The 24,056-nt window shown below is 39.8% G+C and overlaps 1 protein-coding gene across 1 annotated transcript in view; it reads left to right on the forward strand.

The window, feature by feature from the left end:
• LOC149089440 (teneurin-a-like) overlaps positions 1–24,056 on the forward strand; it is a 415,199-nt gene that overhangs the window by 342,948 nt on the left and 48,195 nt on the right. Inside the window, exons 20-24 of the mRNA XM_089238543.1 lie at positions 10,293–10,578; positions 14,298–14,565; positions 22,313–22,453; positions 22,554–22,803; positions 22,888–23,123. Coding sequence (XP_089094669.1) covers positions 10,293–10,578; positions 14,298–14,565; positions 22,313–22,453; positions 22,554–22,803; positions 22,888–23,123 — 1,181 coding nt within the window. The remainder of the gene's footprint in view (positions 1–10,292; positions 10,579–14,297; positions 14,566–22,312; positions 22,454–22,553; positions 22,804–22,887; positions 23,124–24,056) is intronic.

Here is a 24,056-nt window from a genome sequence, read left to right on the forward strand (position 1 = left end):
GTTGCCATTTGATATTTTCGAAATTTTCTCACTGTAACCGTAACTGTTAGAGTGACACTGTTGTTTTCCATATCATTCTTGAGCGCATGCATCAAAATACCTCATGCCAAAATTTCATTCAGTTTCTGTGAATGGTATGATAGTTAGGGGCCCATATGTCGGGATAGTTTTTTTATAATCACCCTGTATATGCCATATAGAGATACACTGGCTTAAAGTGCCACATATTCTCGTTACTTTATGCCAATTTTTGAAAAACTACACCTAATTTAGTCGATTTCAAAGACATATTCGCATCAAAGCAGATGATATCTTAAATGTTTAATTCATTGATCAACCATTTTGCAGCGGTGGACTGGTGGAACTGTGAAAAATAATTTGCGGGCTGGCCAAAAATAAATTGAAAGTAGATATAAATTTCAGGATTTGAAAAAATAAAATATCAAAAATAGGAAATAAATCTGGGGAAAAAAATATTTTAATAATTTAAAAATAATAATGATACGAGAAAAAAATAAGCAGGAGAAAATCAATTTAACGATTCGGCAAAAAATGAATGAACGGGGAAAAATAATTTTAATACCGGTAAAATAAATAATTGAATACACGAAAGATTTTTGCTTACCAGAGAGCAAATCATACACTTGAATCCCGTTATAACGAAATTTCGTTATAAAGGAATATCAGGATATTTAAAAATGTCCCTATGTAAACTTATCCCGGGGATTGGAAAAGTGTTCGTTAAAACGAGAATTTCGCTATAACGGTATTCGTTAAAACGAGAATTCGACTGTAAACGAATGGGAAATATTCAGCAAAATGCACCAAATTGCGATTGATCAGTTATTCCAAAATATGTTAATTCACTATATAAACTTTGTGCGATATTTCTTTTGTAATTTTAATTTCGTATCTATGCAATATGTATGTATTTTGATGGCTTCAAAAATGCATTTCATGTTTTCAGAATTACATTCATATTCAAATGAAGAACCATTTCAGTTATTGATAAAACTATATAATACGATCGAAACAGGAGCCCTCTCCGATACGGTCGCCCTTCTTTTACGGACGATTTTTGTTGTTGTCCCACGGGTGTCCGCGAAAGAGTGCTTTTTAGTGAACTTTCACTAAAATTCATCAAAGTACTCTGCGGGTGATTATCGCCATAACACCGTAAATTTCTTCAAAAAGAGGTAGAGACGCCAAGTGTGAGTAATTATAGGGCTTCCTCAACACTTCATCAACAGGATAAGTTACACAGAAACAACATGATCCGTTCTCACTCTTTGATCATTTACTTCACTGCCAGGTTCTTTAATAGCCGATATTCGAGCCCTGCTCCCGAAGATGGTGATGACGATAATGACTTGATCATCGATATTCATGGAAATGACCGTCCGCCCCCCTCCGAAAGATAAGTACCATCATGTCGACTGATTCTCAATTACCAATGAACTCTGGTCTCTCTGGAAAATAATCTCTCGTTATAAGAATTATTCTTAGAATTAATTTTAACGAGAATCCCGTTCTGAAATAATTATAAGCGTTTTAGGAAATTGTTTATTGATTATTCGTGGAATACGATACCAACACTTCAATTTTAGCTCTTGTAGTTTCTCGTGATAATACAGGGTGTCCCGGAATTTCGTAATTCGTTTTAAAGTTCATGGAAATTTAAGGAATCGGTATATCTGAATGCGGTTTGCGAGAAAGTTATTCTCACAAAGTGGGATTTTTTCAGTACAGAAAATAAAATCAGTTCAAACTTTTGTCGACAGAAGGCGCAGAACGAAAATAACTCGCCGCGCGCATCGGACCCGAACCTTACTTCCATCTCTTGTGTGTCCAAACCGTTCGTAAAGCTTCAGCCGGTGATTCATACTTGATGTAACAACTTCACCTATAGTGTTTCACCCCACCGATGTCGACATCGCAATGAAAAACCTTCCGTAAGTGGCAGCAACAGGAAAATTCAGAAATGTCCGGTTATAATCTCAAGCCCTGCATTTTATAGTATCTGACGAACTTTTTTTTACATTTCCTTATTTGTTATGTGCAGCGCCCTCTACGAGGAAAACTTTAAACTAATTTTCAGTTTTAGTACTACTTATCTATTATTAGTATTATTATTTTTACTTTTTTTATTATTAAAAAAATCTTCTTTTTTGAGAGTATTTTTTAGCAAACCATATTCAATTGTTTAATTTTAATAAAATAAATTTTTAAGCTATTTACCAATTTTTTTGGACATCCTACATATAGGAGGTTGGCAATTTAAAAAGAAAATAAAGTAAATAATTGTAATATTTTTTTCTCAAATTAAGTGCGACGCCTTTTGGATTGCCACTGTAAAAAAACCGGGAAACTAACAGTTATCCAAATGAGTGGATTAAGTGAAGAAATTTAACTGGTGAAAGAAGAGAAAATGCCCCGTCCGACGTCTTTTCATGTTGGATTGCTAGTTACAAGGTTGTACAGTCGACCCCCGTTATAACGAACTCCACGAGACCGGAGAAATCACTTCGTTATAAAGGAATTCGAGGTTTTTATTCATTGTTCCTATGTCAACTTATCTGGGGGACAAGAAATGTGTTTGCTAAAACGAGATTTTCGCTGTAACGGGATTCGACAGCAGTACTCAAATGTTTAAGAATAAAAGCTGCGGGATTTCGACACTTACAGCCAATTTTATGGGTTTTTTTTTCTCTTTTGCGGCTAATAAGCGGGTAGCTATACCATTTCTATATAAAGGTTGAAAAACACTGTTTAAAAAAATTAATGTCGTTTTAATTTTGAAAAATATAAACCTTAATTAATATTTTCACATTAATAGCCATATTGTTTCAATCAAAGCAAATTTCCTTGATGTGAATAAATTCATATCCTATCCTCCACCTTCAACATGTCAACTTCTTCTTCTTACTTGCCCATAAGTCTTTTCCACACTTCTTTTGAAATCCCAGGCTGCGGTCTCCGGCCCTTAAAATGTTAAATTATTTTTTCACAATCATCATTTTTGTTGAAGACCCACAAATTATTTCTACCATTTAATCCCCTTTTTGCTGGTCTGCAAATTATTAATTTTTTCCAATTACTTTCTGCCGTCCCACAAATTATCTCTTCAAACTATTCATTTTTTACCGGCCTGAAAATTATTTCTCCCAATTATTCATTTTCTGACGATCTGCAGATTATTTCTTCTATTTACTTTTATTGCCGGTCCACAATTTATTTATTTTTTGCCACCTGGAAATAAAATTTCTCCTATTTACCTTATTTTTCGGTCAGCAAATTATTTCTATTATTTTTCTCCAATTTGTTTTTGTTTTTCCTATTCGCAAATCATTGGTCCTCGAAACTGTTCAACTACTTCCAACGGTCCCTAGCTATATAAAGTTAGAATATGATTGGGAAAGTCGTTTTAAAAAAAATTAATTTCTTCATTTTCGACAATTTAGTATTCATAGCAATAGCTACATTGTCTCAATCAACGCTAATTTCCTTGATGTAGCTGCTACGCGAAATGTTATATAAATGAAACAGCAATGGGAATAAATTCATTTCCATCTCCTCCACCGCCACGTCAAGCTACTTATACCGTTACGTTACATACCGTTAGAACGCCGAGAGATTCCGACAACAACGCGGAAGAAGCCGGATGGTTGCTCGAGTCGCAGACATTAGGAGACAGAAAGAGGCGTACACACACACAATGTGCGTCGAAAACATGGCATTTACCAAAACTAGGTAGAAAGTTACAAGAGGCAGGCAAACAAAGCGCTGTTGCTTTTAATTAAAACGTCTCCTTCTCGCGCCGTATGACAAAGCAAACAAAAGTAAATGCCGAAAGTTTGAAAAGCGCTCTCTTTTCTGACTCTAAACCTGGCGAGAGATGCGATGTTTTCAAACATTCGCCTCCGAGGCAGGCGAATTCGCAATTTCCGCCCAGAAAATGCAACCCCTTTCACTAGCGAAACATCTCTCTCTCTTTTATATTATCATACATTTATTGTTTGCCGTTTAAAGGAGACGCATCCGACTCGATGAATATCCTTCTACGGATGCATTCGGCACAAATTACACAGAGAGAGAGAGAGAGAGACAGGAAGGAAAGTTATGAATTCATCTCTTTCGATCGGAGAAGATTACTAGACTTACATTTTGTTACGACCGGAAAAATTGAAAGTCAAATTAGTAATTTCCACAGCGTTTGACCTATTGGACGGTGAGTGAATATTCTGGAGGTAGGGTTATGTATACGGGAAACGACAGAGAGAGAGAGAGAGAGAGTGACATGGATGGAGTGATTCTTTGGCCAGAGGCGGCACGAATAATCGTGTTAACCGTTCGTATCACTGCCTGGCTGGGAAAACTATTTTCCATCTCGTTATTAATTTCAAGCGTCTATTGACATTGAGCTTGGGGTATCATGATTAAATAAATCCCTGAAAATGTCGTGTTCGGGAACACAATCGTGCGGTAAGGGTACCCAAACACGGGAATAAATGATCCACGGAATTCGTGGGATTAGTTTATGAATTTCTACCCCGAACGTGTTAGATTTTTGTACGTGGTTCGTCATTATAGAAAGTATATCTTCAATGTATTTGTAAATATCGCGGTTTTAATTATTTGTATTAATTCTCTGAAGAAGAGGATTCTTCCAGGGAAATTGCTGCAATTTTTCAGGTGTGAATCTCGGACGAGCAGAGGCGTACCCGGGGCAGTGGGGAGCCCGTGCTTCTTCCCATGAGTTTATGAAAATTTGAAAATATTTGAAAATGATTAAAACATCGAAAGAAAATACATTGATATGCTATCTTAATCAATTTCTGTTGACTCAAAATACTTTTTGAATGTCAGCAACCGAGAATTCTCTGGAAGAAGTTTATTGTACCCCTCCCAAACCCGGTGAGCTTCCCCATACAAAGGTCAATCCTGCGTACGCCCCTGTGGATGAGACGTTGATTTTCTCAGGGAAAGCGACACAATCTCGCAATGTTTTAACCTGCTCAATGTGATGATATTTTTTTAATGTTAACTCTACCTAATGGAATTAGGTTACGGCAATACGAAGGCTTCGAGGCGAGCTGATACTATTTGGCATGGCCTGTGTAGTGCTTTAAATACCCCCCCCCCCCCAGACTATTCTAGGGAGCCGCGGATAACCAATGTTAGAATAAAAGAGTCGTGGGTGGAAAAAAGTTTCAGAAAGTGTACTTTTTTCAAGCTTACAAGAAACCACTCAAATTTTATAAGCACAGTGGATGCATTTGCGTGAAGATTTTTTAAGCTTAGATAAGGCACGTTAAAATTTTCTAAACAATAAATACATATTGGAAGCTCGGAAGATTTGAATCAAAATTTTCGAAGCTCAAGAGCAAAAAAGTGCGGATTTCGGAGATTCTAAAAAATTGCTGCATCAAAAAATATGAGAAACTCCTCACGTCACTCCTCACTCCACACATTTGCCAACTTTATCTATGATACTTGAATCCACGTTCAGTCTTCTTAGTATCTGTTTACAAACTGTCTGAAACATAGTTTCGGCTGTAATCGCCATCGTGCCAAATCACAAAGTAAATAAATTTTCACATCCGCTAAATAACAAGTGTTTATTCAACTACGTCGCCAAACAACTTTTCAGTTGTGCCAACATTTCCTTCGGAAGGTTTACCAAATAAGAACATTTTGGCAATATATGAGTTCTTGTTAGGAAAATGGCCGCAATCGATAGAAAAGCAACGTGAATGCTTATCTGAAGTGGACTTTAGTAATTGGTCATCTCAACATATTTCCGGAATTTCGGGACCAGTTTTTCCGGCAAAAAAGCAGTTCTCGTCTATCTCGATCATTAAATTAATATCTGCCAACATTCTCATTTTGGAATCGATTTACTTTCTCACTGCATTCCAACGCGTGTTGAATTATTAAGTATTTATCGGGGAAAAAAGAGCCATCAACTTGTGCCCTTGTGTGTTCTTCTCTCGCATATCATGAATAATCAGAATTATCGACGATATACCTGTAATCAAGAAATCGCGTGTTTTGAAATACGATCGATACTGTATATTTTTCCTCGACACGTTGACGAACGCACGACGCATACATACTGATTAATTCTATGTCATATGTCGTATCGCTTAATTCAACTCCAGAAAAATTGTGGTGAGCCCGTGCCGGCATTGAGGCATACTTATGTCAAAGTTTGTCGCAAGGGTGCTCTTCGTTTACTGACTGACACAAGTAGTGCTCGTAAAGCCTCTTACGATCATTGACAAACCCAGATATTTTGTTAAAATGATTTGTCCATTCAAAACTTTCCCCCCATACTCCTTAATTTAGTCACGAATCGTAAGAGCGGTCAAAAATATAAGTTCAAGTCTAATTATTTGTGATTTTCTTTTGGAAGCGCCCTCTATCGGCAGCAATTTCAACTAATTTTTTCCGAATCCAAAAAAAAAAAAATCTTCTTTTGAGAGACTTTTTCAAATACACAAATTCCTTCAATTTTTACGAATTTATGGGACAGCCTGAATATTCCTGAAAATAATGCAAATATTTTATATCACAGTTCTCATATTCATTTACATGCAACATGGAAAACTCACAATACACAAATTGAACTTTCTGTTACACACCGGTACTTCCAGAGTATACCCCTCGGTACATTCTCCTTACACCATACATACGTGTACACCTACACACGTCTGGGCAGGAATTGCCCAAAACTGATGACTGTTCCTTCGATAAGGAGACTAAGCGCGTTGGGTCCTTATCCAGACCTCCATTTATTACAAGGTAGAGGAGAGAGAACTTAACACTATAGCTCCGTCCCCTACTAAATCTCACCGTTCCCCCCTTTTCCTACCATAGTCCTACATTATCCCGATTTACCTTGTTTTTTTCCTTTGGTTTCTTTTCCTCCATTTATATCGCTCCCGCCCCGAAAAAAAAGAAAAGAAAGTGACTTCGGTGGCGACGTGGGGGTTGGGAGCGCCGGTGAATCGGGGGGCGCCGATTCGAGGCGGAAGTTAACTCTGATAAGTGATCTTCCACTGGGGCCACTGGCTTAAATTCTCATCAGGGGGATAACAAGCTAACGACCGCACATACATACACAACTGATGCCAGTCCCGGATACGAGCCTCGCTAAAAAAATATATATGTGTGTGTGTGTGTCCGGGAGAAAAGGCGAAAATTCCGGGAAAAATGGCGGAAAAAAAAATGAGAGAAAATAATATATCGATGGAACATAAATATGATAGAAGTTGTATCCTTTTCTACGATCTCTTCTCTGGTTTATATATATTTTCCCCAAGAACTTTGGAAAAGGGGGAAATATATATATTATGAGGCGAATTTTTGTTGCGCCTCTCACCTGTGAATAGATGGCCTCACTCGCCTCCTTCTCACTGTATATATATATGTAACGGTAAATGTATTAAATCGGTTAATCACACATAAAAACCGATTTATCATAATCGCCGTCCGTTTTCGTGTTTGATGAATTTTCCCGAATTTATTACTTTTGTCGGCAATTATGCATAATACCCTAGTGCCTCTGGTAAATTTGGTAAATGCTGGAAACGAGTTATCGCTCTTACCGTTGATTATACATAATGCCCAAGCGTATCTGGTAAATTTCATAAGCACGTGAAATTTATCGCTTTTATCAGTAGAATAATACATGAACCATAACACCCAATTGTAATTAGTGAATTTTATGAATACAGGGTGGTTATAAACAGTGCCGTAACTAGCCATTCCTGTGCCTTGTGCCCCCCCATTCTTAAGCCTAAAAAGGGTCATTCTGCCCCTCTCCCCTTCCAAGTAGGCCCTGTGCGGGTGCATCTGTTGTACCTGCCTAGTTAAGGCACTGGTTATAATAAACGGGCACTACTCAGACCTATGAAGTGCCCATTTTGATGAAACTTGATATATATAGGATATACGGAGCATGGGGGAAATAGAAAGATACAGTGGAAAAAAAAAGTAGTTCAGTTTCTTTACCACCAGGTGAAAAAAGTCGTGCTTCTTTTTTTTAATAGTCCAAATACCGTACGCAGCAAGTTTCAATGAAATACGTCCCCCATAACGGGCGCTACATAGGTCGGAGCACTGTCAGTATATTTAAGCTGAGTAGTGTCAGTTTGATACTTAGTGCCCGAGTGGCATGGTAGTAAGATGCTCGTCTACCATCGTGAAGGTTGTTGTCAGGGTCCCGGGTTCGAACCCAAGGAAGGATATAGATAAGATATTTTTCCTAACGAACTCGAGGCGACCACCGATAGACAGCGCCTTCACTTCCAACCCATCTCACTAATGGCAGTAAATTGCAATATAGCGATATGGCCAGAGTTGGTATTTGGTGAAGTAGTTTGATACTTAATGAGAAAGCTGTTGGCTTTGCCTCTCCTGATGGCACCAAAAAAAAAGAGTTCTACGTTTCTAAGTGGAACATTACGACACCACTTCAATCTTTCCCCTCTAGATTGCGCGGTTAGTGGAACACAAACTCGTGGTACTCTCGCATACAGTCCCTTCACTTGGAGCCGTCGTCACTCAGTATCAGCAGATAGTGTGTTACCAAGTGATATTGCAACCTTGGAAGTAAGAGTTGTTGAGGTCGCTCGTCGATTCCGCTTAGCTAATATAGCAATATACTGATTACGAAAACGATTCCCAAGCAAGTCAAACAGCTGACCGAAGACATGAGTCCAGTCAAGCAGGGTTACCATCTCCATCTGATGATCGGTATATTGTTATAGTACCCAAGCGGAATCCAATAGTGACTTTCACCACTACTACATAAATTGTTGCAGAATCACTTCGTAAGACAATATTTGTCAGTACTGTGTGCCGAAATCTCCACATGAATGGACTATGCGCCCGAGTACCACGCATTTGTGTTCCATTAACCGTCCAATCCAGAGGGACACGGCTAAAGTGGTGTCGTTATGTTATATAAACCGTCGCGTGGTTAACTTTTGGAAGCGAGTGTACATCGTCTTGTCCTAAAAATCTTATGTTATCATCTGTGAATAAACAATGTAACATGTGTTGAATTAATAAACATAGTAAGAGAACTACACATGATTACTTATTATAATTGTATCATCCCTTTCAGACCCCGGTGAGACAAAAATGCTTTTGTTGCTTTCTCTCACTGAGGAGTTTTTTGTTTTTACCTCAGGGAGTTAAGCCCTTCCTTAAACTATAGTGTAAGTTTTGAGTTAAAAATATGTTGAACATGAACATTGGCGGCTTTAATCAGAGAGAGAGCAGCACTTAAAGATGAACTTTCCGAGGAATTTTTAAGATAGCTTCTCCAGACAAAAGTGCCTCCGGGAAAAGTATGATTTATTGCAGAAAATTTAGTAATAAAATTCTGGAAAACATTGTATGTGAAGATGAATATAGACTGAAAAAATTTGAACGAAGTGAATTATTTATACAAACACAAATCCACGACAGTGAAAATGCCCAACGAGGTGGATGAGAGCAAAAGTTGCCCATAACAAATAGCTAGTCTAGACAAATATATTTCTAAAACACAGCAACCCAATTAAAAATGTAATTATAAAACTATATATACACGATAAAATATTATAAAATACTCATAAAAAATATTTATGGTTGTCTTAAATTATCTTATATCTCATTATAATCTTATATTTCTTCACGAAGAATATTTTAAAAACGAAGTTTCAAAGAGAAATCGAAAAAAATAAAGATTTGCTGACATATTTATGTTTTTAATGCATTTTTTGAAGTGTAAAATGCATTAAAAACATAATATCATATATAATATCATAATATTAAAATATATTAAAAACATAAACATAAAAATGTAAAAACATTTTGAAAATTTTGAAAAAAATTGAAAATTTTGAAAAATTCCTCTAGTTTATTTTTGCTAGTTAATAAAGTTTACTACGAGCACTTTTATTGGCTCTACAGATGTTCAAACTCTACTTGATCTCTTGCCAAGTGTCTAGTAGCATTTGAAGCGTTAATAATTCAATTTTGATACGCTAGCGGTACGAATGTGGCGGCAGATTTTAATTCGGCTGGTCAAAGGTTGCACTTGAACCTTACGTAGGTGCATCCACATACTGAGTAGGAGTCACGGCATGACTGTGCTAAGAAAAGCGTATTCTGTCCAGTGGTTCTTATTTCAAATCATTTTTAATTTTCTGAATTCCAGCTATAATCATCCTGGCAATGCCAATTTTTTTGGCAGTGGATATGTTTGTTGATTTAAATGTTTTTCTATTCAATTCCAGGTTCGACATCCTCGTCAACGGGGGAAGCGCAGTGACTCTTCAATTTCAAAGGAACCCGTTCCATCCAATCAAAAGAACCGTTCTCGTCCCGTGGAACGATATAGTCGTCATGGATCCAGTCGTCATGTCGGCACTGATAGAAGACGTCAACGTCGCTGAAGAGTTCCTTCACGAACCTTGCGTCGATCACGATTTCGACCTAATGAAGCCCATCGTTTATCAGACTTGGAGGCCGGTATCTGAAGGGGGATGCACGTACAGTAGTGCCATCATCGCCGAGACGCAGGTAAAATTCCGGATGCACATGTTATTTCCTGGTGTTATAAATCTCACACACGCGCATACCTTTTCTTGCATTGGTACACGGAATGCTGGAACTAGTCTGGTGTAGGCCCTAACAGCTTAGACACACGTCTCAGACAAGGTGTATGGACTTGAAACGTTATCTGAGCTGAAAGATATCATATGTCGAGAGATCTCTGCTGTCGACTTCAACATGCTGTCCGCAAGTCTAAGGCCGGGTTCACACTGGACTGATACAATAACCGACAGAACCGCAACGTCGACAACGTTTGGTTAAAAAACTGAATTTCAGATTTTTTTTAACCAATCCGTGTTTACATTGTGGATCGTATCGTTGAGTTATTGTTTCAGTTTAGCCTGGTGTCATACTGGACACACCCAGACTGGTTTCACATATGGGGATCACACGGGACACTGTGGACCGATACAGATACCACACGGGACGCACTGGAATGTTAAAGAACCATACTGGACACACTGGACCGATACGGAACCATACTGGGCACACTGTACCGATAAAAGCACCACCAGGGCCATATTATAAGGGCTGTCTCATTAAGCGTCGCAGTCTGAACCAGCTGACGTTACCGCTCTGACAGAAGCTTTTAATTATCATTGGTTACCCAACTATTCCAAGGTTGCAGTTTAGTCAAAAGGTACAGGGTGGTAAAAATAAACTGACACTATATACTCAGACGTATGTAGTGCCCATTTTGATTAGATATTTTGATGAAACTTGATATATAGGATATATGGACCATGGGGGAAAAACAAAGATTTAATAAAAAAATAGTTCGATTTTTGACCACCAGGTTAAAAAGTGGTGATATTTCATTGCAATCATCTCCCCCCCCCTCCACGCCCATGATCTAAATAACATATATACCAAGTTTCAATGAAATACGTCCACCACAACAGCCGCTACATTGGCCTAAGTAGTGTGTAGAAGGAATAAGGCGGTTGACGACAAACACTGCCTTATACAATTCAAAGATATTATTAAATATTTATTAAACAATCAAACACAAATAAACAGAACCTATAAGAACGAGTGGACCGCGTGACTGCCTCGTTTTAGCGGGCAAAACCCAAATCAAGTTCCACCATCGCGCAGGCGCGCTCTTTTCCCTATTACGCGGAAAAGGCCATCCAGTGGTGGACGCTGTCGCCACAGTACCCTTGTAGAAGGAAGTGTTTGTCGTTCAACCGCCTTATTCCTTCTACAAGTGTCAGTTTACTTTTACTGAGCTTAATTTCACGGACTCTTTTATGCACTTTTCGCTGACCCTGTACATCTCTGAAACGCATTGCTAAGGAACCACGGTAAACCAAAGTAAACATCTCGATAGTGATTGTCGAGGACGTCCCAAAAACCATTGTCGCCCGACAGTTTTCCGCCCATTTTTAGGGCATCCGCCCAGATCAGACAAACTTATAATGTAGCCTATCGTTCAAGTCGGGGGCCCCGTTTGGTATATATAAGCAAAATTTGGCAACGATCGATCTAAAATTGTAGATTTGTATAGAGAACACACAGAAAATCAATTTTATTATATATAGATATAGAGATTTTTAATGTTTTGAAACAACAAACTTGTATTTCTACAGCATTTCCCGGTACCTAATAAATATTGTTAGAGCCTCGAGTCTAGTTTCCCCTAGAATTTGCTAGATCAGAGAGAGAGAGCGACTCGTGCATCAATTACATCTAACAGCCCACAAGGCGATGCGCGATGGCAAAAGACTGCAGTTTTGTCGCATTACGTTCCCGCCGAGGGAACAATTACCTTTTCACGCTCTTTTCCTCGTCTCTCTCTCTCTTTTTTTTAATGTTTTTGGTGTCTTTTAGTCTGTATTCCCTCAACAGGAGGGGGGGGGGCAGGGGGCCCCTTGGAATAACTCATTAACCGGCTCCGTCCTCAATCCTTCCTCCCCACCCCCTCACTCCGTCATCGCCGCATCAGTATCAGGCTGGGACCTCATCTTCTTCGTTGTCGTAATATTCATTTTCTGTGTCCTCACCGTCCGCGACGACGTTTTCCAAAAGAGAACTCACGTGTCATTTTGAAGGGGGGAAAGTGTTGGTGAGAGGGGGGGCGGTGACACAGATAATTCCTGGAAACTGTGATAAAACTGTGAAGTTTTATGATATGTGGGAGATGGGAGATGTGTAACGATTGTGCTCATAATACAGATGGTGTTCAACCTCTTTGGGAGAGTGCGGGCTACTTCGTCGATCTGAAAAGTTTGTCTCGGGCCACTTAATTTAGTGATGTGGAACATCGCCGTGGGTTACTTAATTAAATGTGCCATGGACCACTAGGGTGATCGGGACCCGTGCCAGGAATCGCTTGGTTAATCTGGAACTGCGTCAGTCACTTAAGTGATCTGAAGATATCCCCTCAGTGATCTGAAACTGTACTGAAGGTTGGTCGTTCAAGTGATTTTGTAAATATGCCGCGGGTCACTAAAGTGATTAGGAACTGTGACACGAACTGCTTGAGTAATCTGGAATTGCACCGTTGGCCACTCAAGTGATCTGAGAAAGTGCCGCGCGGATGGTCATAATTCATCTAGAAACGTGCCACGGAAAATTTAAGTGGTCTGGAAATCTGTCGCGGGCAGCTCGAGTGATCTGGAACTGTGCCGAAGTTCCCTCAAGTGATCTGTAAATATGCCTCGGGTCACTCTAGTGATCTCAAAATATGCCACGGTGATCTCTAATTATGTCAAGTGTGATGTCTAAGTATGTCAAGTGTGATGTCTAAGTATGTCAAGTGTGATGTCTAAGTATGTCAAGTGTGATGTCTAAGTATGCCAAGTGTGATGTCTAAGTATGCCAAGTGTGATGTCTAAGTATGTCAAGTGTGATGTCTAAGTATGTCAAGTGTGATGTCTAAATATGCAAAATCTCCAAAGTGATCTTGAACTGTATTACGAACCGCTTGGGTAACCAGGAACAGCACCGTTTGTCACTTAAGTAATCTGAAAACATTCCACAGTTTGCAGGCCCGTCATTTCGGGGGGGGGTCACGAGAGGGGCCATTGATTCCTCCCCCGGCTTAATAAAATAAACTAAAAATGGTATATATATATATATACACACATACATTGAGTACATGTTTTTTGCCCCCCCCCCTTCCCAGAAAAAGTTTGCCCATCCTCAGTGGAAAAAGTTGCAATGACGGCCCTGAGATAGACTGCCTTAATGATCTAGAACTGTGCCGCAGGTCATTCAATTAATCTGTAAATATGCTTAAGAGCTCTGGAACTGCGCCTCGGTGATTTGTTAATATGTCGCAGATCACCTAAGTGATGGGGAGGGGGGGGGGCAATGTGCCGCTTAGTGGACGTTGAGTTTTACAAAATAAGGTTTGAGATCCACATCACATGACTCCGAGGGTCACATTTTACCCGCTGAGCCATAGATTGAGAATGTACGGTTTATATTGGGCAAGAATTTACGCAAGTAGTAGTGAAATGGGCCGTAGAAGCTCCTATGGGAGACGTCGAATTTCTCTGCTACTATCACATTTCACTACTACTTCTCCCATAGAGGCTTCTACGGCCCAGAAAGGCACATTTCACTACTACTTACGCATCCCAACGATTAACCCAATATAAAAGCCGAAAATGTCTACCAATTTCACGATTGTATGTTTGGGAGGGTGATAAAGTGCTGAAATATTAATTTTTTTTTAGGTTCTCCAAGAAAGCCTTTCCATACAAGGTTCCGATCTGCACCTGGTGTTTCACAGCAGCCACGCTCAGGGTTACCTGTCCACGATCCACCTGCAACTGACACCTTCGAACCTGACGTCTCTACTGCACCTCGTTCACTTGCGCATCGTCATAGAAGGCATCCGCTTCGAGAAGTCGTTCGAAGCCGATCCTGACATCAAGTTCACGTACGCGTGGAACAAGAGGAACGTCTACAAACAGAAAGTCTACGGACTGACTACGGCTAGAGGTCAGACACTGTTACCTTTTCTCTTAATATAGTTTGTTTCCACAAATACTATCTTTTTAATTTGAAGGCGTTTTATCTGATGAATTCTGAATACCACAGGCTCGAGTTGATATGTTTAGATGGAAGATAGGAAATATAGGATACGAAATACTAACCAAGGTTTAGAATACATGAGTGGATATAGGTTTCTCGGACAGGGAGGAGGAGGCGAAATTTTGCTGCTGTAACCGTAACCGTGGGAACTTGGATTTTGTTTCTCTTCTCATTCTCGAGCGCTTTGTCTGAAACCTTTATTTCGAATTTCATTCGCATTTTTTGATTTTTATGGTCTCCCCCGAAAACGACCGTGGATCCCTCTCCCGCTCTGTCCTCATAGGGGATATAAGCTGGTCACCTAGAGGGTTTGGGCCATGATGGAAGCGCGATGCGAACTCAGGAGCACTACGCACCGAAAGACCACTAGCGGGCAAGAAGACACAAAGTTGAGGTTGGGCAGGTGCGTACGCACGTTGCCAGTAGGCCTCGTGGTCTGCAGAAGATGTGCGTTTCTGCACCTCTGTGCCCATGTTCCCCCATATCTTTCTATTGATATATAATTTCATGTGCAACAAGTGGGGAAGTGTGTGTGTGTGGGGGGGGGGTGAAGTTGTATGAGAGATCTTGCTGCTGGTTGGATTGTGGCTTGGTGTGGGTAGTTTGCTGGTCTTGGATGTCATTGGATTTTTCACCGTGGCCCACGTCTCCGGAGACGGACCAGCTTATATCCTCTAATGGGACAGAGCGGGAGTCACGGTTGGTCTGGTGGTGGCCACGAGGGGGCCCCAGGAATAACTATAGACACATATGTACGTAAGAGATATATACAAATACAAATACAAATACAACGCCACAACAGGCAAATTGCCCAACGAGGTGGCTGACTTAAGAACATCATGGATCCCCGAGCCATTTTTTGGAGGCCCTACCTACTACTGCTACACCACACATGCACCCCCCCCCCTGCGGAACCCCCCAACGAACCCCCAACGAATCGGTACATGCGGGAATGTGCGTGTACGTGTAGTGCAACCTGACGTAAAGTTTGTTTCTGTGTAATGCTTGTTATGTGTAGTACTCTCATCTGCCCCCAGTTTTTCTAACTATGAGTGAAGTGTTATGGTTGAATGATTTACCGTTGTAGGACTGTTGCTCTCTGTGGCGAGACTTTTTAACGGGGAGATCGGCTCGCATTTGCGCCTTGAAGTTGGGAACCACAGAAAACCAACTTCAGCCGACCACCACTGTGGGGTTCGAACCCGGATCCTCGCATCACGAGTCCGGCACTATATATAAACATATATATATTAGGATATAGGATAATAATAGTTTATATTTAATACATACAAGAGAGACGAGATTGTTTAATAACCGCAATAAACGGGAATCAAGGATCTTCATTGTCTGTCAGAAGATGTACACAAAGACGTTGTGAGATAACTTTAAAACAATATCATGCCAGAGGATCGTAGTCTGAATCTGAGTTTGATGAGGGGTTGTTATCAGCTTGTGAGGGAACTGAAACATTCATAATTTGGCACTGTTTCGTGACTGAGATTTTGTCTTCATTTGACGTGGCGTATCTAATAAGGTGCTTAATTCTTTCCATTCTGAAGTGTTTCCGCAGTAACTGTAGCTTCCAGTTGGTGTAATTCTGTGGTGTTGTAGAGCCAAAAGGAAAGGTTTTGTAGCCGCTAGAGGCTTGTATATCGGCAAAGTTATTTTATGACCACCACGTATATGCACTTCTGTCATCTTTAGTGCGGGGGCCCGGTGTGACCTCACCTGTCGTGCACCAGTAAACACAGCTTTGTGGAGATGAAATAGTAGATAGTATTGCGCAAGAACCATTATACTCCACAATCCCCTGCGTTCAATCAGATCGAAGCGTTTTCAGTCGCAACTTCATACAGGGTGATTATAATAACGTGGCATTACACAGACCTATGTAGAGCCGCCCATTCTGATCGATGTGTTTCGTTGAAAGTTGGTATAGAGGTTAATTGGACCATGGGGAAAAAGAAAAGTGCAATACTTGATAAAACTTGAAGTAGGCGGTGTCGTAGACACGGCCGCAAATTTTGACGTGAATACGATCTGACAGACGATACCATTGTCATCTATTTGCGGTGTTAACTTCCTCACACATACTGTAACACAATTTCGTTACGAATGCGGACCACGGGGAAAACCGAGAGAGGTATAAACAGCTGTAGGGTATCATCAGATTTGTCTTTGAAATGTCCAACAGGCGATACCATTGTCGTGTATATCCGTTGCGAACCTCACGAGATATTGCGTAAAACAATTTCCTTGAGAATGCGAACCACAAGCCTGATTCCAAAACCGGAATAAGTATCAAAACCAAAATTGTACCATTGTATTTTTCTGACAATATCTATCAGAAAGCACTATTGGCTTCTATTTGTGTTGTAAATCTTGCGGGGTATAACGTAAAAGAATTTTGTTGCCAATGTGGCCGCGAGACTGGCACTCAGACCGGAAAAGGAGTCAAAACAACAGTGACATCATTAGATTTGTTTTAACGAGACCTTTACCCGCACACATCAAAAACCATGGCATGTTCTGAATATTCCTGAGATATGAGCGTTTTTAGCATTGAGTCCCGCAACTTTTTTGCGAATGCAACCAGCATAATCAGATGACAAGACGTATTACGTCGAAAAATTGTTTAATTTTTTACCATCAGGTGAAAAAGTGGCGCTTTTCATTGCAGTTCTATTTTTTCCATGGTTCATATAACATATACACCAAGTTTCAACAATATACAGGATTATTCAAAACTCAACATACAAACTTTCAGGGGAGGTAGGAAACACGAAAACAAAACAGAATCACATAGGAACGTATGACCGGAAACCCCAATCTGATCAGCTGGAGGATAAACGAAGATGCAGAAATGACAAGCCAATAATGGGAGGAAAAAGTTTGTATTCATCGATACTTTAGACGAGGACAGCACGAGCACACTTTAAGTTTCAAAGTGCTCAAAGCTCTTATCATCCACAGTTATGCACGCTTCACAACGGCGACACATTGATCGTCGAACCATTTCAAAACTAAACACGTTTACAGCAGCGACGGAGATTCTTGCGACGACGTCAACAGGCGTCTGGTAGACCATGGCTTTAAGGGTCCCCACACAAGAATAAATTCAGGTTAGATAATTTTCCCACCCATTATTGGCTAGTCATTTCTGCATCTTCATTTAACTTCCAGCTGATCAGTTTGGGGTTTCCGTAGAATTCATACAATCACATACATTCCTATGTGATTCTTTTTTGTGTTTGTGTTTTCTACCTCCCCTTAAAATTTGCACGTTGAGTTTTGAATCACCATGTATTTCCGCCAGTAGGTCTGACTATCGTCAGTTTAATTATATAACCACCCCCTGTGCCAAATACCAATACGATTATTTTCAAACATAGCCTGTAAGTGTTCAAATCGCACAACAGAGACTCCATATCCAAAATATATCCGTCTTTAATATCCGAAATATGTCCTCGTGAACACGGTGTTACGCATTAGAAACCAATTGGAACAGGGAGAGAGGAAACACATCGTGAAGGGGCTTCTCGGAAAGCCTATTGGCCCTCCTGCTGTAATACATGAGCTAATATCAATCATTGCAACTACAGCAGTAAGTATTTCCTCCTTCCGGTAAAGAAAATTTCATTTCCCCTTTTCAAAATTCCAAATGCAATATCCGTTTTTAAAGTAAAAGCTCGGATTTAAAACAACGAAAAATGTATATGAATAATTCTGCCCTTTTCAAGATAAATTCCGCCATTTTTTTTTTCCTCCACCATAAAGAAATAAAATTTCAACCATTTTAATTACGTATTAGGAATGCGTAATTTTAATTTTCTCTATTTTTTTTCCCCCTCTCCTATTTCATATAAAATCTTAAAAAACAAATTATACGTATAAGAGAAGAAATGGGGGAAAAAGATATGAATGTGAAATGCTCGTGGGATTCCTCGAATTACGTATTCGTGGTTATTTTTTTTAATATGCCTTTGGAATCTGGTGATATGAGAATTTTTCAAATTAAAATGTTATAAAAGATTTCTTATTTTAAAAAAAAAAAATTAGTTGACAATAAATATGAAGAATTTTGTTGGAAATTATGAAATCTTTTCCCATTTCTCTTATAATCATTTTGGTAATTGGCTTTTCTTTTTGGTTTCTTTAATTTGATCGATCGGATAGTAAATGGTATTTCCTCAAATATTTCGATTATTGTCATCGCAGTGTTTCAATGTATGATTTGTATGATTTAGATGTTTTATGTCGATTTGGTACAAGTATATATGATTATCGATTTGTCCAATGGTTGGAGTTTCACTTCATATGATATCCTATTTATAAGCATTGTTTTGTCATGAGAGTCTCTCGAGAAGCATTGTTGCCATGAAAGTCTCTCGAGAAGAATTGCTGATATGAGAGTCTCTCGAGAAGAATTGCTGATATGAGAGTCTCTCGAGAAGTATAGTTGCTCTGAAGAATTGCTTGACTTCTTCAGAATCACTGTTGCCCTGAAAATTGCTTTAGAATTACTGTTGCAATGTGAATTTCTTGAGAAGCTTTGTTGCTCTGGTAATTTCTTCGAAAACATTATTGCCCTGAGAGTTTCTTGAAAAACATCTTTGCCTAAAGAGATTCTTGAAAAACGTCTTTGCCTAAACAGATTCTTGAAAAACATCTTTGCCTAAAGAGATTCTTGAGAAACATTGTGGTCCAGAGAGTTTCCTGAGAATCATTGTGGTCCTGAGAGTTTCTTGAGAAGCGTTATTGCTCTGAGAGATTCTTAAATAATTTCTTCAGAAGCATTACCCCAAGAGTCTCTTTAAAATCATTGTTTCTCGGAGACATTCTTGAGAAATCGTTTGCTCTGAATGATTCATTAAACTGTCTCCCATTGTTGCCCTGAGAGTTTTTTGAAAATAATTATTGCTCTGATAATTCCTTCTGAAGCATTGTTGCCCCGACAGGTGTCTTTAAAACATTGTTGCTCAGAGACATTCCTGAGAAACATTGTCACCCTGAGAGATTCTTGAGAATCATAGCTGCGCTCAAGAATTGCTTGAAAATTCCTTCAGAGGCAATGTAGCTTTGAGTGTTTCTTGGGAAACATTGTTACTCCGACAATTCCTTCGGAATCATTGTTACTCTGACAGTTTCTTGAGAAGTATTGTTGCTTTGAGAGTTTCAAGAGAATTTTTTTCCTTGAGAAACTTTGTTGACCTAAAAATTTCTGGAGAAGTTTTGTTGACCTGATAGATTCGTGAGAAGACATATTGAGAGCCATTTTGGCTTTGAAAGTTTCTTGAGAAGTATTTTGCTCTGATAAGTTCTTCAAACGCATTGTTGCCCTGAGTGTTACTTGATAAGCATTGTTGTCATGAGAGTCTCTCGAGCAGCACTGCTGATATGAGAGTCTCTCGAGAAGCATAGTTGCTGTCAAGAACTGCTTGGTTTCATCAGAATCACTGTTGCCCTGAGAATTTCTAGATAAGCACATTTTTGCTCTAATAATTTATTCAAAAGCATTTATTGCTCTGAGAGTTTCTTCAAAAACACTGTCAGCTAAAGAGATTCAGGGAGTTCGTTACACTTCATGAGGGCAAAGTGACTCATGTTTCAATTGTAAACCTTGTTTTCACGATGTTTTGGATACGAATGTTGTACTCCTTAAGACAGTGGTAATCATAAGAAGAATTCACAACCTTAGAAAATTGAATGTTGGCCAAGTTCCACCATTCCAAAGCGGTTCAAAACTAGTTGATCAACAATTTATGACTTTTTTTTTTTCAAATCTATGCAGTGGGTAACTTCATCTTTAACGGACGCTCCCCGTTAAAGGACACTTTTCTGATCCCCAGTCCCGTGGAGTAGGGCGTTAATGTATTTCACTCCCCATTAGCGAACACTCGACAGCGGACAGTAAAATCAGGCAAACAATTTTTTTTTCCAAAGTCTAATTCATTAATTTTTGATCCTAAACAGAGAATTTATCGTATTCAATTAAGATTATATGTAATTCGAAGCTCGTGTTCGTAAATATGACAAATCATCAATTAATTGCATAATTAACTGAACATAACTATAGATGGTGAATTCGAACGGTAGTTATGGTTTTGTTTCAGTACGTGTGTGCAGTAAGCCATCATTGTGCAAGACTGATAATGTTGTTGTTATGAATATTTTTACCTTCTTCACACATATTTTAATTTTTATTGCAAAATATGTATGTGTAGTTCTCACGTATTACGTACAGTACGGGTAAAAATAATTAATTGGTTCAATGAAGAGAAAAAAGGTTATAGATTTTCTCCCACATTTATCAAACTTTCCGTCTTTATGTGGGAATTATGCGTAATATCCAGTAATAGTGATACATGTAGTGCGAATTTAACCAAACCTTCTCTTTATCGAGACGATTGGCGATTATGCATAAACACCGGTGTTGTCACAATAACATATACATTTCGATATCTAGGAACCAATAGCGACCGAAACCAAACGTCGTATAATCGAGTTTCCACTGTATTGTACCTCCCCGTTAGCCGACAAAATTTTTGGTCTACTATAACATTTTCCATTTTTTGCCCCTGCCAATTAATGAATTTTTTTCAAGTGCTTACTTCAATAGTGATAATTCATAATACGAGTATTTGTCGGGCATGTACTGTTTTAAATTTCATGCCCTACTGGGCCCATAACTTTTTTCGCGGTGGTTTAGTGCAGCGATTCCCAAATACTTTTAGTTGTGGATCCCCCGAAAATCTTGTTTGCCACAGACCGCTCCTCTCGCCCCCCCCCCTTTCATTGCGGTGTTTTTTATTTTATCTGTGGTCCGCAGACACTCGGGGATTGTGCGACCACTTTGTAAAAGATCCGTCAGATCATTTCCTTTCGGCCTGATACGTCCAGCGGAGACGACGCAGCCTCCCTTCGGCAAATACGCCCCAGATGGCGACAGTAGAGAAAGATATCTTTTCTGGCTTAAAAAAAACAACAACAGCGCAGCACGCAACTATGTGCGAGATTAGTTTTGTCTCTGGTTAGCTGTTTATTGGTTAGCGCACTTGCTCGGTATTCAAGAGGACCCAGATTCGATACCCGGTTTAAACAAATGTCCTACTGGCGTTGTGCGTTTGTACACCTGCCTTACGTATTTCCGCCCATTTTTTGTACGATGGTTCGATTTCTCCTCTTCGGGTACGGCTAGTGTTTTCCACCTTGACCCATGCCCTTGTGGCGAAGCAGGGCACGTTCTGTCCCCCCATGGGGGTCAAGGATGGTCTGGTGGTGGTGAAGACAAATAACTTTTCTTTCCGAAATTCATGTCTGTCGGCACCAATATAAAAAAAAAAATCTCTCTTTTTTGATATTGTGCAATATACATAGTTGGCCAAGAGATGGCATTCAATTAACATGCGCTTTCTTCACCATGGCTTTGTCCTCCTAAGAAAAGATGCCTCGATTACATTCTTGGAGTGCTAACAAATAGTGTCCTCTGTCGCGTGACGTTCTAGACAGCTTTTCCGAACATCATTGTGATTCATTTCGAAGATTCCTACCATCCCACGATCCTTTAAACCCGTTTGGTGTACCCTTTGTATATGTGAAATTATTGTTATGTAAAATTCAAAAACAGGATTAAAAATCTCTTTTTTTTCTGTAGTTTTCGTTGGTTACGAGTACTCATCTTGTCGCAAGATAGTATGGTCATCCCATTCCTTGACGTTGAAAGGTTACGACATGGATACCTCGGAACTTGGAGGCTGGAACCTAGACATACATCATAGGTATAACTTCCACGAAGGTAAGATCTGATTTCGCTATATTTCTTGCACAAATGGTTTTGCAGTTCTTTGACGCATGAGAAACTGTAAATTGGTTTTTTTTTCTGTTCCGTTTTCAAGGTGTCCTGCAGAAAGGTGATGGCACGACTATCTATTTCCGACAGCAACCCCGTGTCATATCGATCCTTATGGGTACGGGACACCAGCGTCCACTCTTGTGCCCGGAATGTAACGGCATGGCTAAAGAAGCTAAATTGCTGGCACCGGTCGCCCTGACATCTGGGCCCGACGGCAGTGTCTACGTCGGCGATTTCAACCTGATCCGACGTGTCACGCCGAACGGACAAGTATACACGGTGTTTCGAATGAGGTGAGAGGGGAAACATTCTGTTTAAAATTCACACGCTTTATTGATCCGAATGGTCAGTTCATGCATTGATTTTCTTTCTTCAAGAACAACGGACATGTCGACGCATTACCATATAACACTGAGCCCGACTGATGGTCATTTATACATTTCGGATCCGGAACGGCATCAGATACTCCGTATACAGTCACTGGATAAAGTCGAGGACCCGGAGTCGAATTTCGACGTCGTCGTTGGCAGCGGTGACCGTTGCTTGCCGAGGGACAGAGACAATTGCGGAGATGGACGACCGGCGCTTGAAGCCAGGCTGTCTTATCCTAAAGGTTAGCCAAAATTTTAGCTACAGAACGATAAACAAGACTGAATTAATCTATTTTATTCACACCATATCAATTTTGACTGTTGGCCAAGGGTGTACAATCACTGGCCCTCGGGCCAAATGTGGCCTGTCAAACGTATTCATTCGAAGTGTTTTCCTGAAGAAAAATCTTAACATACACATCGGCTGACCGTATTTTGCGAGAAAAATTCAAGAAATCGTGCCCTCTAGACTAAATACGCGTCATTGCCATTTATGGCCGAAGAAGTTGTCAAAGATAAAGGAAAGATAATGCCTATATGTATCAGTTTCACTCCCGCGAACAGAAACAATATTGCATTTCTAACCCGCGGACTGAGAAGGTTGTGCACACTCGGTCTTGACGCTCTCGGTAATATGAAATAGCTAAATGAATATCCCTCTGACGTCACTCTTTCTAATTCTCGAGGCTATGTGCCACGAAACACAGATTAGAGAAAAATTGTGCTATACTTACTGCTTTCAATAGAATTCCGTAATATCCCTGAATGGTTGTGCCTAAGTGGAAAGATATTCGTTTACCACCAAGAAGGCTACCCTCAGTTCGGCAGGTTTGATACCGGGTAAGAGCAGAGATAAGTTCTCTCCCTACCGAGCCTAAGGTGACCAATGATTGACGGTACCTTCTCATTATGTCCTCACAAAAGCCTCTCCATACTGAAGACGAGTGCGGAAATATACCGTGACTTGCTCTAAGAGAGAAAGATTTCCGACCCGACTCGATTGGTAGTAAATTGTTGTATGGTGATATTGCCAGAGTTGTGTGCATTAAAGTAGTTAGTAGTAATGCTTTCACTTTGGAAGCCAGGCATGAGGGCTTAAGGAACAACTCTGTGGGCAAGAATGCTTTTTGAGATTATTCTCGAACTAAAAATGATTTTCAAGTCATTCAGAGGAA

The sequence above is a fragment of the Pholcus phalangioides genome, unplaced genomic scaffold, assembly GCF_987345545.1.
Source record: "Pholcus phalangioides strain wild (caught in Gottingen) unplaced genomic scaffold, Ppha-v1.0 ptg000002l_1, whole genome shotgun sequence".
Taxonomy (NCBI): Eukaryota; Metazoa; Arthropoda; class Arachnida; order Araneae; family Pholcidae; genus Pholcus; species Pholcus phalangioides.